The following is a 17267-nucleotide window of genomic DNA, read 5'->3' on the forward strand; positions in this document are numbered from 1 at the left end:
ACAGGCAGTCAGGCGAGCAGCTGGGAGCCAGCAGTCCTGGATTGTGAGAGGGGTCCCAGATTGGACAAGGTGCAGGCTTGGCTGAGGGACAGCCCCCCCCCACCCATGCACAAATTTCGTGCACCAGACCTCTAGTCAATGATATTAGCACATGTTTGTTGTATATGATAGCAACACTGCTGGCCAAATCCCTATCCTTCCTACTTCCTGTAATTCTATCAGGCCCAAGTAATTATGTCACTGAATGTGCTGAGTCTTTCATTTCTGATTCCCTTGTGTTGTTAAATGAATAAAGGGCTTTCTGAGAGCTCACTCTCCAGTGGGTAGAATATTCCTTCTGTTTATGTTCCTTGCTAATGCTTTTGGTTTCTCTGCACATTATCACTTTTCACAAGGAAGCTAGATGAGACTAAACTTTATCTCTTCACTTTCCTCTTTGAAACAACTTGTGTTAAAACCTAGATCAGGGAAAGAAACTGAGACTAATGGCTAAAGAGGAGGTAAAGTGTGATTTAGTGAGTTCAATTTTCTATGAAATTTTAAGATCCTGGCTATCCTGTGCCTGAGACCAGAGACTCTGTAACACAAACACTTATCCTCTAGTAGAACCATCTATGAAATGATAGCTATCAGCTGAATAGCAAAATCGCAATTAACCAGAATTTAATCACAGGAGAAATATTCCTACTTGTCAGAAAGCATTATTTTGGGCACTATGGAGCTTAAAAATATGCCCCAATGTTTTTTTTCTGAAGATCAATTTTAAGGGAGTTGAATGATAATGAACAAATTAATATAAGTAACCTTATTTTTTTTTAAATAACAAAATTTCCAGGAAAGTCCTAAGATAAGTCCACACCCAAATCTATCTTCTACAGCTAATTACCGCACCAAGAGAGTGAAATGCAGAATGACTTCACAGGATTGTCAAATATCGCACTTTCCTTATCAACAAGGGCCCGTGGAACACTGGATAGGAGTGTTTGAACACTGAAGTGTTGAGGAAGGTTAATGGTAAAAACAACATTAATCAACACAATCCTGTCAATTTTAGGGTTTAGTGCATTTCTTGTTTTATTTGAGAGTATTTAATTCTGCTATAGAAAATGAGAAATCAAATGGGATAGGTGAAACTTGTAAGATGTGTTAAGTATGTATAAGTAACTTATGAGACATTGGGCATAAATAAAGTAAGTAGTACATACATGTGCTGAACATAGAAAATGCTGACTAAACACAAAATTGTCACTAAACATTAAGTATGCGTGAGGTATGCAAGTCACGCCAATATTTATGAGGTCTTAAATGGGCCACCCATTGGTTACACCCACTCTGGCCCCACAGGTACTCTGCCAGATAAAATCAGAGCTGCTCACAGACTAACTGGTGAGCTTACAATTATGGCCAGACATACTTGTCCCTGTGTCTCTCCGATTGAGACTCCTTGCTCCAAACCTCAACTCTGTTCCTCTTAAACACACCATAAGCAGAAAAGACTGATGAGAGAGGAGGAAGGGGAGAGGAGAAAGGAGAAGAGGAGGGAGGAAGGGGAGGAGAAGTGGGGGAAGGTGAAGGAGGAGGCTGGGGGAGAGGAGGGTGGAGACTGACAAGGACTCAGGCTTTGTGATCCTCCTACCTCATTTGTACCCAATCCTAAGTATATAAACCTACTCCACATTTTTCCCCTTACTTCTCACTGTGTGTTTTAAATGGATTCAACAGACCATGTAATTCAAACATCTTAATTTGGGAATAGCTTGCCTGGTAGTATAAATTTGGAGGCTACATTGCATCCAGGTAATTTCCCACATGACAAAACTCATCAGTACTTCTTAGGCCATCATACTATCTACTAATTGTCTGCCACCAAGGGCCAATAGAAGAAAAATAAATGAAAGGTGGCAACCAAATATTAATAGGGAAACCTGAAGTAGTCGATCCTGCTTATTTCTGTCGCTTGGTTACAACTGATCATTGCTGTGACTTTATATTACACTAGAGGCTCAGTGCACAAAATTCATGCAGGGGGTGGAGGGTTCCCTCAGTCAGTCTGCACCCTCTCACATCTGGGACCCCTTGGGGTCTGTCTGACTGCCAGTTTAGGCCCAATCCCTGCAGTTGGACATCCCTCTCACAATCTGGGACCACTCGCCCCTAACTGCTCGCCTGCCTGCCTGTCTGCTCGCCCCTAACGGCTCCCCTGCCTACCTGCTCAGTGCATGTCATAGTGACTGGTCATTCTGGTCGTTCTGCCATAACAGTCGCTTAGGCTTTTATATATATAGATACATATAAGTAGTTGTGCTTTCTCCTGGTAAAATTATCCCTAAATCAAACCATTAAATTACTGATGTTGGTATTTCATAATGTACCACAAAGAGTATAGCGGTTTATAAGGAGGGCTCTGATCTCAAGGTGCTCAGCCACCCGGACAGGTTTGACCGCTGTCGTTTTAGAAAGATGCTTACCAACAGCGTGCAACTACCTCATTCCACTGCCCCTGTATTTATTTACCTCATGTTTCACATCGGCCAGGGACTGTAGGAAAGATGACTGAATTACATGATTTCTACCAATGCCATGAAGCAGTGAACTATTTGAAATGCACATCAATTATTTATGATTGTCACTGGCGAAAGATTGATCCCAAGGACATGGAAGAGGTGTTTGAACATCAGGTTCACTCTGCTGCTGTTCCAAACAATTCCAAAACCCAATTCAGAATGCTGACTCCATCTTCTGGGGTAAATGGTTGACCTATTGGGAATTTCCCACTATCACTAAGAAAGCAGAAGAGCAATAAAATATACCGAATGTTCCATACTCTGTACTCCATTGTGAGTATCTGAATATTGGCCTAAGACAATTCAAATCAACCCAACCCAACAATAACTGTTTAATAAGCAGTTTTCAAATGGGGAGCACCTGGCCAGGCCCTGTGCTAGGTTCCTTACAGACCTTTTTGTCTTCAGTCCCAAAGTCTTGCATGGGAGGCATTATCATCCCCATTTTACAGAAAAATAAAATGTGGCTCAAAGGGCTTCCTTCACCTGTGCTAGTCACACAACCAACAGAAGATAAAACTTGTATCAGGGTCTTTTTGGCTGAGAGCCAGTGACCCTTCCTCTGGGCAACATAGCCCAATTTTGCCACCTACCTCAACAACAGCATTCTGAAATGTCATCATCATTGTTTTCCCGTGCCAATAACATGATCAGCGCAACTGGGAGAAACCCTCGGGACTCACTTCAGACAGATAACTGGATCTCTCCAGCTCATCAGAATAATAATGCCGTGGCAAAGAGCAGAACCAATAAAGATTTCTAAGGAAAGAGCTGTGCCAAATATGTTTGTGGCCAGCCTCTTTCTTTGCCTCAACTGTTAGCAAAATAAAACACTGGACAGAATAGTAACTATGTATTTCACTGGTTTGGGTATCAGGTAAGCAGATTCCTTTTCTAAAACCAGGAACAAGAAGTTTAAGTCTCCAAATACAATGCTTATGCATTTTAAATATCTGAAATTTCCTTTAAAATCTCAAGAATGAAATTTCAATTTAAAATATCTATAAATAGCATAGGATTGAGCAAAAATGTTACTGATTTGAGCCAAAAGAGAAAGAGGCCCCTTTTCTGTCTTTATAGAAAAAAAAATTCTTTAGGGAATAGAGGCAGTATTCTAAGAATAGAAAGAACATTTTCTCCCTGAATACCCACCACTCCCTAACATCACTACACTTTCATCTTACATCCACAGGCAGCTTTCTTTTTTTTTCCGCCAAAGAAAAGACTGGGACATATCTCGTGGAAATATCTGAGCATCTCTGAATATTAGATGATATGCAGAATTAGGAAAAGGACATTTCTAGGAAATTTTTTTCCATAATCTCACCAGAGATCAATAGAGGCAACCAAGCAAAAGCTAGCAATCTACTCACAAAGACTCTTGCTGCTCTCCCGAGCCATCCTTGGAGAATGGGGAGCAGCTGAAAAGCAGAAAGGAAGCCAAGGAAAGGGGTCTATTCACCAAAGGTCTAAATGGCCCGCTCACCCACCCACCAAACACAGAGTCCTCACCACAGTGAGGCATCAGGGATACTACAAAAACAAATGGCATATTAGGTTGAATTTCTCTATTAAACACTCCCATAGAACATGGTACTTCTTCATAGCACTCATTACAGGATCATATTTCTGTCTTTTTAGCAACATGTTAAATCTTAAGAGACTTGTCTATGGGAATGTAAACTGGTGCAGTCACTGTGAAAAATTGTATGGCAGTTTCTCAAAAAAATTACATGGCAGTTTCTGGATCTGGATCCAAAAGAACTAAAAGCAGAGTTTGGAAAGCTATTTGCACCCATTCTCATAGCATCGTTACTCACAATAGGCAGGAGGTGGAGGCCACCTAATGGTTCATTGACAGGTGAATGGATAAACAAAACGTGGCATACGAGGGAGTATTATTCAGCCTTAAAAAGGAAGGCAATCTTACCACATGCTACAACATGGATGAATGTTGAGGCTCTTATGCGCCATGAAATAAGGTCATCACAAAAGGCAAATACTATACCATCCCACTTATATGAGGCACCTACTGTAGTCAAATTCGCTAGAACAGAAACTAGCATGGTGGTAGTCAAGGCCTGAGGGGAGAGAGGAATTAGTGTCTAATGTATATAGAGTTTCAGTTTTGCCAAATGGAAACATTCTAGAGATCAGGTGCACAACAATGTGGATATATGTAGCATTACCTAACTATACACTTGACAATGGGTAAGAAGGTAAATGTTATGTTGTGTATTTAAAATTTAAAATTTTTTTTTAATTAAAAAGAGATTGTATCTTTTTTATTTAAGCACAGGTCTGTGCATAGAGAATGTGCTTAATAAGTATTTATTCAATGAATGGATGGGTGGATAGATGGACGGACCAGACCTACAGATGGGAATGTAAACAGAAGTGCAACCTATAAACCAACAATTACTGTGCCACGTGAACTTAGAGAAATGGGGCCTGTGAATATGAAGAAGTAAAGCATTTTTGTTAATAGTTGATTTTTGACATAATATTTATTACACAGAATTACTTTATCTACCAATACGGTAAAGAATTTCATATAGATTCAGTTATATCTAATTGAATAATTCTTATTTTTTCCTATTATTTCTTTTCACTGCAGTATAATCTGTCTTCTGACCTGAATGATATTGACACAGAAAACAATCCATTTTCTGGCACCTCTGCTCTTTCCAGCACCTCTCTGAATTCAAAGGCGTGATGTGAAATGAAGCTTACACTCAACCCTGCCGAAGATGAAAGCAGGTGATAAGCTGCCCTCCATAGATTATTAATCAGCTGTCCTCCGGGGCACAGCGTTAGGAAGCTGTGTCATGTACTAAACAGCAGGCAGAGAGAATAGTCTCCATTTTCCGATCTGAAGTGCAGGCATGTGCTATAAAACTAAACTGACATCTGTTAGCAGGCTTGTCGCGTGGATGTTTTTTTTCCCTGCAGAATCTGGAATAAATTAAATCTTAAAATAAAACTTGGAACAGAGAGGCTGCTTTACATAACTCCTCCTAATGGTGTGCTGTGAGCCCATCACACTGATTTTAAAGAGAAGTTCTTGTAAGAAATGTTGCATTATCATTTCAATCGCAAAACTGCCAAGCTACGCTAGGAAATTGGTGTTTTTTTAATGGTCCGTATATTTTTAACTGAAATGTGGCAAATGCAACATTCTTGTCCTGATATTTTTACTGACTGGAAAATAAATCAGGTTTTATCTCCACATGAAAGTGTGACGGCCTTTTCCCAAGCCCCTGGAGTCTGCCCCAGGGGTGTTTTGTTTTGCTTGGGCACCTCGGGAATGGCACTGCTGAGCCCCAAGGCAGAAGCAGACAGCCTGGATGTGACCTCACAGGATTTGCTCAGGAACACACTCCCTCAAAGGCTGCACTAATGTGATAGCGACTTCTGGGGGCTTTTACTGTCAAAGGCGTTAAGCGTTTTTGAACACACAGAAAGGAACTCACTGAGCTGCGTGACCCAGCGAATCTGAGCCGCACAACATTGAACGTGGCATCCTTCTATGGATCACAGTCTCCGCCAGGAAAGGAGTCCCACAAAGGGAAACCTTTCCGGGCCCCTGAAGCTTAGAGCGCCTCTGCCTCCTCCGGATTCACGTGGCTCTGAGTCCCCAAATTTTGTCAAGATGGCAAGATTCTCAGACAAATACGCCCACCTCTGGTTCACAGCAAAGAACAAAAACAAATGCCAGCTCCCTGGAGACTGATGTCCTCCATATGTGAAATCTTCCTCTTTTGTAATAATACTGGAAAAAAAAGAAGCCAGTTTTGCCATAATGCTTTCTTTTATATAAAATCCCAATTCTGGTCTCATCAAAACTTCTTCATTTCTCTCACTGACATGAGCTTATTTGCCGCACAATCTTCTCAAATGCAGGTGTTATGCATCAGACATCATGCAACAGGGGGAAACTGAGGCAGAGAGGACACGGTGACTTGGAAGGAGACAGGGAGGAAGGCTGCAGAATGGGGCAGCCAAGCTCTGGATTGCCTTCTTGTTTAAAGGGTTTTATGCACAGCAGGGGATAAGGGCTTGCGAAGGGAAGGCTGAGCCCCTCACCTCATTTCTACACACTGAGGTCATCAAAGGGTGATTGCTCTTCATGTCACCTGGGTTAGAGTGGGGTGTGGGGGTGAAATGCAGGTTCCTGGGCTCCGTGCCAAACCAGCTAAATCCGAATCTCTGAGGTTGGTCTTGGGTTTGACATTTTAATCAAGTTCCCTAGGTGATTCGATTCTGTGCTTGTGGCCTGATGCTGCTATTTTTGGTTTACCGATATCCCGAATTCTAACAGTAAAATATGAGAACCACTTGGTTGCACAGGTGAGAGTGGGTCTCCGAATTCCAGAGCACCATTTACACAAAACGCCAGTCATGGCTTCTGCCCAAGGAAATCCAAGGGGAGAACACGCCAAAGAGAACACAAACCACTGCTAAGTCCAGATGTACCTAGCTCATTCTCCAAATGGGCTTTGGAACCTCTTGTGTCTACATGCTAGCTAAATACTAGATGGTGTGAAAGTCACCCAGAAGAGCCCGGGCATTTTGTTTCACAGCAAATCTCACCGTTAGAGAAGAGTGAAAAAGATAAAAAGCCAAAACTCATTTCCTAAATGTTGAGGGAGGAAGTTCTTGACTCACTTTCTCAAGATGCCTTGTCTTTAGGGTCCACTGCAGACTGATGGAGACCGGAAGATGCCTCTGCATTTCTAATTGCAACTCGGGACCGTGACTCATTACTCCTAAATTGCCACTGGCTTATTAAACAGCAATTCTGCAAGATGAAGCTGCCTTCAAATACACAGAAAGACAGCTCTCTTTGAAACAGGAACATAAACAAATCGAAATAGAAGATTGCACTGGGGCCTAGAAGAGTCACCTAGACTTCTCCCTTTACCACAGCAAATCCTGTTTCCCTGAAGTTTTCCACCCAAATGTTCTTCTGAAACATCACTGACGAAGGCCCCTGGATGCTCAAGCTGCCGCTAATTAATTCTGAAATGGGTTGTATACAAGATAAAATACTCAAAATACCCTGCAACTTTATTGAGGAAGGTACTGATGAGAAAGTCAGGTTGGCAAGTAGCTTATCTACTTCCTGAGTCTTTCACTAGCCATTTGGGATGGGATTCCATACAATAAAAGGTGTCTGGCCTCGGGCTGAGCTAGGAACACACATCTGAGAGCAAGGGTCCAGCTAAACCATTAATCACCTAGGACTCAGGCACGTCTGGGCCTTGAATTGTGTCGCAGACAACCAGAGGACATTTTTGTCCCAGGAAAATAGCTCGTTGAGTACAAAAATCTGGCACAGGTTGGCACAGGAACAAGCATGGGAAATGACCTGGAGCACAACACAGCATCTGTGCCTCACGGCAGCCTTGGCAGGTACTCGGCCTACGGGGAGGACAGCCACAGAGCACAGATACTGGAGTCTGACCCCAGCAGGTCCAGGGGTCCCCAAAGGTGTGGACGGAGTCGGCGATGAAGGAATGACACGGAGACAGCGTTCAGTTGATCAGCAGCCTTGCCAGGATCTCTAGCCACAATCTCCAGCCAAGTTCTGTAGCCAGGTTCGGTCCAGGATCTTTTGCCATGTTCTCTCCAGCGAAGTTCTTCTGTCTCTAGGTTCTGTGTAGGTTCTGTCTTCTAAGTTCTGTCCCTTGTTATCTTGTTACATCTGTATTTATACCAATTGATTCAATCCTATCTATCTCTATTCCAAAGGTTAGGGCGTTTCTTATCTCCATTCCAGGGAGTAAAGATTATGTAGCTTAAGCATGATTGTTTGTAGTTAAAGAGATTAATTACCCGTCTGGCACTTAGTGAAGGGGTTTTATTCCCTCCCTAACTTCAGGGGAAAATCTCTACCTGGGGAAACAACCTTTCTCAGAGAGGTGACCTTGGATAAAACACATAGTGCCAAGAAGGTGAGCAAATATATTAAGAACAGTATGCCATATATGCCAGGTCCCTTGAAACAGCAAGGATGGACCGGCTCCCAGCACACAGAGTGGCCCGTGCTGGGCCTCTGGGGGAATACCACCCAGCTTCAAGTCCCAGCCCTGCCAATTACTACTAAGCATCCTCTGCTCCTGTGTTTCTCAGGCTGTGGTACCGATCTTGCTACTCAATGGATGGTCCCTCAACAGCAGCATCGCCACCCAGAGTTTACTGGAAATGCAGAATCTGGGCCCCACCCCAGGCTTTCGAATCAATGTCTGCACTTTAATTAGCCTCTCCAGAAGGTTCACATACACATCAAATATGAGCAGTCTTGGTATAGAATATGACTTGGAGCAATACACATAAGCATTTCAAAATCTTTCATTTGTTAGGTATTCCTAACAGTTATTAGAAAACATAACTAGAACAGTTGACTCGTGAATCCATGCATATTATTTCTGCAGATAATTCTAAGTAAGAAAGATGAATCAAGTTGACTTTTAAAAAAAAGTATGAAGGCAAGATGCATCATCCACATCCCCACACCAAACACAAAGCAAAAAGAGAGAATCATAAAATAGAGAAATAAACCAAAAGGACAAAGCCGGGCTCGCTCAAAAACAAGATGAGCATCTCTATAACCAGGACACAGCCGTGAGTAGACTGAAGCCAGGACGTGCTGAGCTCCTGCCCTAAAACGGGTGATAAAACAAGTGTAGGCCTAGAGGTGCATGTCCTACAGGGAGTAGGAATGAGAAGTTCCTGAGGGAGCAGCTGAGCCACATTCATGTATTAAAGCCAAAGGCTAGTGAAGAAAGAGGCCTGCAATAAACGGCCCACAACCACTGGCTATGGTTGGGGCTCAAAACCAACCGCTGGCCTAGGGAGATTGGAGGAGAGAGACTCACCCTAGTAAATAGCAAATGAGTCAGACCCTAGAGCAGCCGTGGGCAAACTATGGCCCGCGGGCCAGATACGGCCCGTTTGAAATGAATAAAACTATTGAAAAAAAAGACCGCACCCTTTTATGTAATGATGTTTACTTTGAATTTATATTAGTTCACACAAACAACCCATCCATGCTTTTGTTCCGGCCCTCCGGTCCAGTTTAAGAACCCATTGTGGCCCTCGAATCAAAAAGTTTGCCCACCCCTGCCCTAGAGCCTATAGGGTGCCCTGACTAAATAGTCTCAATGGCACAAGGAGGAGCAGGAGCCCCTGAGTGCTGAAGTAAGATCAGGCCTGAAGGCCACCGTAAATCACTAGGCACAGAAGGGTGAAGCAAAAAGAAAAGAAAAAAGCAAAACCAAACCCAAAGCCTCCCACGGAAGATGAGCCAGCAAACGAAAATTCCAAAATACACACAGAAATCAACTGATGAGAAACAGCCAACTAAAGCAATATGTGGACTATACATTCTGAGATTAAATTGATTTTGCTGAACAGTCTGACAAAAGATTAAAATAACTATGTACAGGATGCTCAAAGCAACCAATAAGAATAATACCGACTTTCATAAACATGCAAGCAGTGGTAATACATTTTGAAATAAACATATGCAAAACTATAAAAAAAAGAGAGGAAAAATACCAATTCAAAATCTTGGAAGTGAAAAATACAGTCATTGTAATTTTTTAAAATATCAATAAATGGTATAAAATTCTAGACTGGACATAGTTAAAAAGGAAATTTAAAAAATTGGAAGCTAGTATTGAGAAATTCACCCAAAAGTGATTGACATTTTTAAAATATAAAAAAAGCCCTTGGCATGACTCAGTGGTTGAGGGTCTACCTAAGAACCAGGAGGTCATGGTTTGATTCCCAATCAGGGAACATGCCCACCCAGTGGCAGTTGCGGGCTCGATCCCCAGTAGGGGGCAGCAGGAGGCAGCCAATCAATGATTCTCTCTCATCATTGATGTTTCTCTCTCTCTCCCTTCCTTTCTGAAATCAATAAAAAAAATATTTTTAAAAAACAACCTCCAGAAAAGAACCATGTGGGGGATCCATGTTAAATGGGCAGTTAACTTGCTACAATCCTTGATGTATTTAGGAGAAATATAAAAATATTGATAATTTTATATGTTGCTTTAAAATTTTATAATTATATACATTTAAAATTTAAAGGTAACCACAAAGAATAAAAAAATAAGCTTTGGCAAGAAGAGAAAAATCTACTGAAAACCAAAAAGCCAAATTTAAAAGAGTAAAAATTAATCCCAACTACTATGAACTAAGTGAATTGAACACACCTGTTTAAAGACAGAGATTATCAGATTGGATTTAAAAACATAATCCAGGCATCTACTGAATGTCACTCTTATATGCTACATAAATTAAAACTATATCCAAAAAAATAAAAATAAAGGAATTTAGAATGGCATTTCATAAAAACACTTATCCAAAAAGAGCTGGAATGGCAGAACTAATAGCAGATGAAACAGAATTTGACTAAGTTTTCTAGGAATAAAAGGTGACATCATTATACACATGATTGAGTTTTCTTCCAGAAAGTGCTATCATTTCCCATTTCCAGCAGCAAAGCATGAGTATTATTCCCAACAAGCACTCCAATGTAGGGCAGCATCAATATCTTGTTTATATCTGCCAATCTGACAAGCAAAAAGGAAAGGAATCTTTCTGTAGTTGAATTTCAAAGCCCATATTTCTCTCTAATACAGCAGTGACCACACAACAGAACTGATGTTTTGTTTTTGTTTATATATTTTTATTGACTTCAGAGAGGAAGGGCAAGGGTGAGATAGAAACATCAATGATGAGAGAGAATCATTGATGTGCTGCCTCCTGCACGCCCCATACTGGGGATGGAGCCCGCATGTGCCCTGACCGGGAATCGAACCATGAACTGCACCTAGTGCTTATAGGTCAACACTCAACCACTGAGCCATGCCAGCCAGGCAGAAATGATGTTTTGTGATCAATGGGGAGCCCTCAGCCCAGGGAAGCAGAAACTACCCCTCCTGTGAGGATCCATGGGGACACTCAACAGCTGGGGTAGCATCCAGGGAAGAGAGGGAGGACCCCATCCTTTCTCAGCACTGAGTCAGCTTTATCCGGGTCATCCCCCTCAGGTTACATCTGCTCTGTATTACTTTTCAGCAGCTTATTACATTTCTATTTACTTTCTGGACAATCACAGCAAAACTGTTCAGTACCCGAGGCAGCAAACAATAATAGTTCCCAACAACCACGATGAAGGGCCAATTGCCCTTCAGTTTCACACAAAACATTCATTTAAAACTCTTGACTGGAATTAGGTGCAGTTAACAATTTCCAGAAAAAAAAAATCTCCCATGTTTTTCCCCTGAAAATAGGGCAAGAAAATGTTTTCTATGAAATTCAGTACAAATTTTCTGAAACTGTTCATAAAAATTCTTTGAACTTACAAACAGATGACTAATTCATGCCAGACACTCTGCTGGAGCCTTTCACACTGTTTTCTGGCCCAGTCCTCTAAAACAACCCATTTAAGTGGTATCACTGTCCCAATTTTATTGACAATCAAACTGAGCACCAGAGAGTCATTTAAGACTTGCCCAATGACAAAAACCAACCAGAGGACCCAGGTCTCAAACCTAGACTACTGAGTTTGCAGAGGTAAGCTCTCACGCAGTCGTGTTATTCATCTCATCAGCATGGTGGAGACTGAAAATAATAATTTATCATTAACCTGCCTGGGTCATCTAGCATACTCTGTGTAATCAAGACCTTGGGGGGGTGGGGCGAAGCAGAGATTATGATTAATATGTGCAGAAACTTCAGATTCAATATTTCTAGTCATATTCTGGAAAAAATCTAATGCGTAGTTACAGCAACAAGCAGTTGGGTAAAGACAGTTAATCATTTCAGATAATGCTGGATTCAGGTGAAATTATTCCCTGACAGACTGAGCTTCTGGTTCTCGAGCTTTTGCTGAGGCAGCTGCTCTCCCTCGATGCGTTAGAAAGATTTTTGATTTATAGTTTGAAGTTAAAATTACCAGAGAGTTTTTAAAAGTACTGAGAAAGCCATATGCGTCTTTCTGTCACCATCGCAATATACTGCTTTTCATTTTGCTGACATTTTGCCAGAGTGGCTAGAATTGAGGTCTGATAAAAAGAAAAAAAAAATAACAACTTAACATGGAGAACATCATCAAACTATAGGACATGTTTTAAAGTCATGAAGTGAAAACAACACAACTAACACCACTTTGGTTTCTATAGCCGCTTTCAGCGGGGGAAAAAGAGGAGAGAGAAAATAAGTACTGCCATGTTTTAGTGTGAGTTGTTTTTTCTGTTTGCTTTCCCTGCCAGAGCCACATCCTATCTACCAGTATCTGTACGCATGCAGCAAAATGAAAACAGCCCTAGTGTGCTATGGGCCAGAAATAAATTTTCCCTTTATCTGGTATCACATCACTCCTAGAAGCATGTTCTTAAAGGAAGCCATCACTCACTGACGGGCTTAGTTTTGTTTTTGTTTTAAAGCATTCCCCCAAAAATCATCTCTACAAAAGAATGTCAGGCTCTTTAAAATTTTTCAACAAGAGTTTTTTTGTTTTGTTTTGTTTTTAAGCAACAAAAACATTCTGACAATTCTGAGCCAGATCACTTTCATTATTACTAGGGGTCTTTTTTTTCCTGTGCTGTTTTTTTTATTATTATTATTGTGGTAAAATACCCATAAAAATTACCATCTTAACTATTTGTAAGTGACATTATTCATGTTTTTTAATAAAAATAAGTAGCCTTTGGAATACAAGGAATGTTCCAGAACATGTCTCCTTTCTGGGGATGTAAATGTTTCTGCTGTTGAGGCTTCCTACTTCATCCTCAGCATTCAGGTTTGCCTACTTCAGCTCCCATGGAGTCAAACAAGCACAAATCAGGTGCGAATCTGGTTGTCTAAGAACACTTTTCCATAGGCAATATGGCTTAAATAAATTATACCCACAGGTCGTTTTTCAAAGTCTCATTTTATCTTCACATATTCCAAATTTTAAAAATATTACGGAAAAAAAAGCAAAATCATTTTAAGCTTCACCTCATTCCTCTACTCAGTCTTTTCTTAAAGAGTGGTGATGGATAGGGGCCAGGATGTAAAGAGCATTAAGGAGAAGCAGGAACACGCCTAAATGAACACAAAGATCAGTAGTTCGTTTTTGGAATAATCTAGAGTTGACATGTTTGAGAATCAAGCCTGTAATTTTCAGCTGTAAAAAGCAGGTCTATGAAGGTAACAGGCAGAAAAAACAAAATAAAGTTCTAAAGAATGCTCTCAGTTCTTTAGGTTCTGTTCACAGGTTTTACCCAAAATATCCTATATACTTTTCATTGAGGCTTCTAACTATTAAATGCTAGTTACTCTCAATGGCAAAGCAAAATACAAATCAGTAGTTAATCACATGTTAAAAGAAGAGAAAATTCGTTAAAGTTGTTCTTGAAGAAGCTCCTGCTGTTGAATTAAAGGGAGTTTGGTGTTTTGTTTTTTTGTTTTGTTTGTTGTTGTTTTTTGTTTTTGTAGAGGAGGAGGAGGAGGAGGAGGAGGAGGAGGAGAATAAGGACGAGGAGGAGGGGAAAGAACAATACGGAGGAAAAGCCCTTTTATTAAAGATCAAGCAGCAAACTCAAGTTTAAAATTGAGCTCCATGTACACTGTTTCTCCAAAATACCTATTCTGGCATGTTCTAAATTACATGCCATCTCTGGCTGGGAATAATAGGCCAAGATAGGCCAAGCCCAGAAGGCTGGTGATCAAACAGAAGCCAGCTACACTCAGGAGAATTTTTCCAGTATCTCCCTACAAAATGCAATGAGCTCAGCTCTGCTTTTAGGAACACAGTTCAAAGTTGGAGTCTCTTTTTTGCTATCTATTCACAATAAAATATTTGTAGAGATCTGACATTCTTTGAACCTAAGTATCTCTCAGTTGCAACACACATACTAGTAATGTCCATTCAACTTTACAAAGTACATTTTAATCAAAGCTACACATATTTTCTGACCTTCCAAAGCCTGGAGACTCAAAACGTTGTTATAACAATGAGAAATATGATACACAAGCAATCTGTTATCAAACATAAACCTGACTCTGATTACTTTTTGTATTTGAGGCTAACATAAATAGTTTCCTCTGTCTGGAAATTTTAAATCAATTGCCCTTCAGAAATGGTATGCTGGAGCCTTTGCTAGGAGTAGGTTTCTTAGTAAAAACCTTACTTAGCCCTACTCAACAGCAACTAAATTTTTTAAATCAATATAAATATTTCTACATTTGTCAAAACCTTAGGTCTACAGAGTTGACTCTATAAATAATGACGGATAACAAGTAAGGTTAAAGCTGGACCTTCTAGTTACAAAATAGTCATGGGGATACAAAGTACAGCATTGGGAATATAGTCAATAATATTGTAATAACTATGTATGGTGCTAAGTGGGTACTGGAAATATTGGTGGGATCACACTTTGTGAAGAATATAATTGTCTAACCCCAATGCTGTATACCTGAAATAATACAAAATAATATTGAATGTAAAATGTAATTCAAAAATAATTTTTTTTAAACTGGACCTTCAACTATCCAATTCTTGGCTTGTATTAAAAACAAATACACACAGTTTATGAGTTTGTTCACTTTACCTGATTATGAAATCAAATGAAAAAATTCTCACCTTGTGATGCCCAAATTCATTCAAAATGGTCCCCAATTTTCTGGTGTTGCTATGTGGCTTTAGGGCAGCAACAGCTGGATGGGGGTCCCGCCAGTCAATGGACAAGCGGTGATACCAGAGGCGCTGATTCTCCAGAACATGAGCCGACTTGACACTAGGATCAAAACGATGCACTTCACATCCGCTGTTGGCCATGCTAACTTCAAACTGGGTATCATCCCTTCCCAGCCTGCAGAAAAAGAGGAGCACGGCCATCAACACACAAAAACATGTAATGAAGCAAAAAGTGTTGGGTTGACAAAATGATAGTTCCAAGGCCAATTTTCTTAGTTACTTCAAGCCTTCTCCTATTTTAACACGTGGCTAACTGTACACATTCAATAATCCTTCTTTCACAAAGAGCACTATAGCCGGAAGCTTCTGGATAAAGGAAAGGAGGGAAATTACTTGCTAAACAGACACAGATCAGAGAATCCCATGTTCAACATGGAGAAGCATATCAAGTGTTGTTGTTTTTTTAAAGATGTAAACCATAGTAGCAATGAAGCAAACATTACCCAGCTGTCTTAAGAGATTTCCTCAGAACATGTCAAAAATAAAAGCCCCAGGATCAGTTCCCTTAGGGAGAGGTGCATTCTCCTAATGAGGTAATTCGTCTCCATCCCAATGGTCACAGTGCTGTGCATGCAGTTTGACTTAAGGACAGCAGCTGTTTTCTTGGAAATAGAGTGTACTTGAAAATATCACTGTAAACAAAAGGCAAATGTACATGGTCCCACTGGGTCTAGTACTCAAGAAGCAGAGGAGATACCTCACCTAAAATTCACATCAACAGGAGAGAGAAATTAGATTTAAGTACCCAGTAGGTGGCACATCGTGTGCAAAATTCATATACTTAAAATTTTTTAATTTACTCAAAAGTATTCCTTATTTAGTGATATAAGGTTCATCACTTTGATTAAAGCATTAATTTGAATGAAAACATTAACTGAGAGATTATTTTTTTTAATGGTGATTATGGCTTCTCTGCCCAAAATACTATAATTAGATGTGATTTAAGATACCAAAAAATACCACAGAGTATCTATAATAAATTGGCCAAACCTGAACCCAGGGCAGAAATACTTCATTCTCTTAGACTCTACTATTTCAGATTATTTCAGAATTTTGAAATATACTAGTTCATTGGATAATATTTACCCCGTTCTCGTTAAATACAAAATAGTTTTCAGTGCAGAGATTCTCCACTTAGACATTCTTATACTCTTATTTGCCTTGTCCTCTCCCTTCACTCCCACTGCATTGCTCTTTTCTGCACTGGATCCATGGCCCTCTGATATCGCCCAGTTACAATTCTCTCTATCCTTTGGCTTAGAAAGAGATTCAGCACTCCTCTCACAAAACCTCCCACTCCTTTTACCCAAGAGATCCTGTTTCATATTTTCAACCTCTTGTTGAACCCACACAGTTCAGAATATTGTAATCTCCACTAAGTTTTCCATGATCTAATCTGGTGTGGCAGAATGACTACCTAAGGATAGATGGGATGGACCTGGCACTGTTGTAGGTCCTTGGTTATTCTTTTAAAAATATTCCTGAGAGTACTAAGGTGAGTGTCCTTTATGATCCCCAGGAATCAAAAACTCAGAGCATAAATACATAAAAAGATGCTCAAGATCTTAGTCAACAAAGAGAAACAAATTAAAATTTCAAGGAGATACCACTTTATAGCTACAGTGGCTATAAGGTGACTGCCCTTCTGAAGGCTATAATCAAACGGACCAACAATAATGTGTCCACAATGATGTGGAGAAATTGCAACACTCATACATTGCTTGTGGGGCTTTAAAATGGTATATATCCAAGAGAAATGAAAGTAAATGTCCACATTAAAACTTACACATGAATTTTCATAGCAATCTATACTAATAAAAGGGTAATATGCTAATTAGACTGGGAGACCTTCTGGACAAAGCCATGGTGGCGGGCCTAGGCAGAGGCAGAGGCAGTTAGGGGCGATCTGGCTGGCAGGGGGACAGTTGGGGGCGAGCAGGCCA

The 17267-nt window shown here is 40.4% G+C and overlaps 1 protein-coding gene across 1 annotated transcript in view; it reads right to left on the reverse strand.

Moving 5' to 3' along the window:
* METTL24 (methyltransferase like 24) overlaps positions 1-17267 on the reverse strand; it is a 46708-nt gene that overhangs the window by 14900 nt on the left and 14541 nt on the right. Inside the window, exon 4 of the mRNA XM_006752655.2 lies at positions 15211-15439. Within this exon, the coding sequence (XP_006752718.1) occupies positions 15211-15439 (229 nt within the window). The remainder of the gene's footprint in view (positions 1-15210; positions 15440-17267) is intronic.

The sequence above is a fragment of the Myotis davidii genome, unplaced genomic scaffold (genome assembly GCF_000327345.1).
Source record: "Myotis davidii unplaced genomic scaffold, ASM32734v1 scaffold2170, whole genome shotgun sequence".
Classification (NCBI taxonomy): Eukaryota; Metazoa; Chordata; class Mammalia; order Chiroptera; family Vespertilionidae; genus Myotis; species Myotis davidii.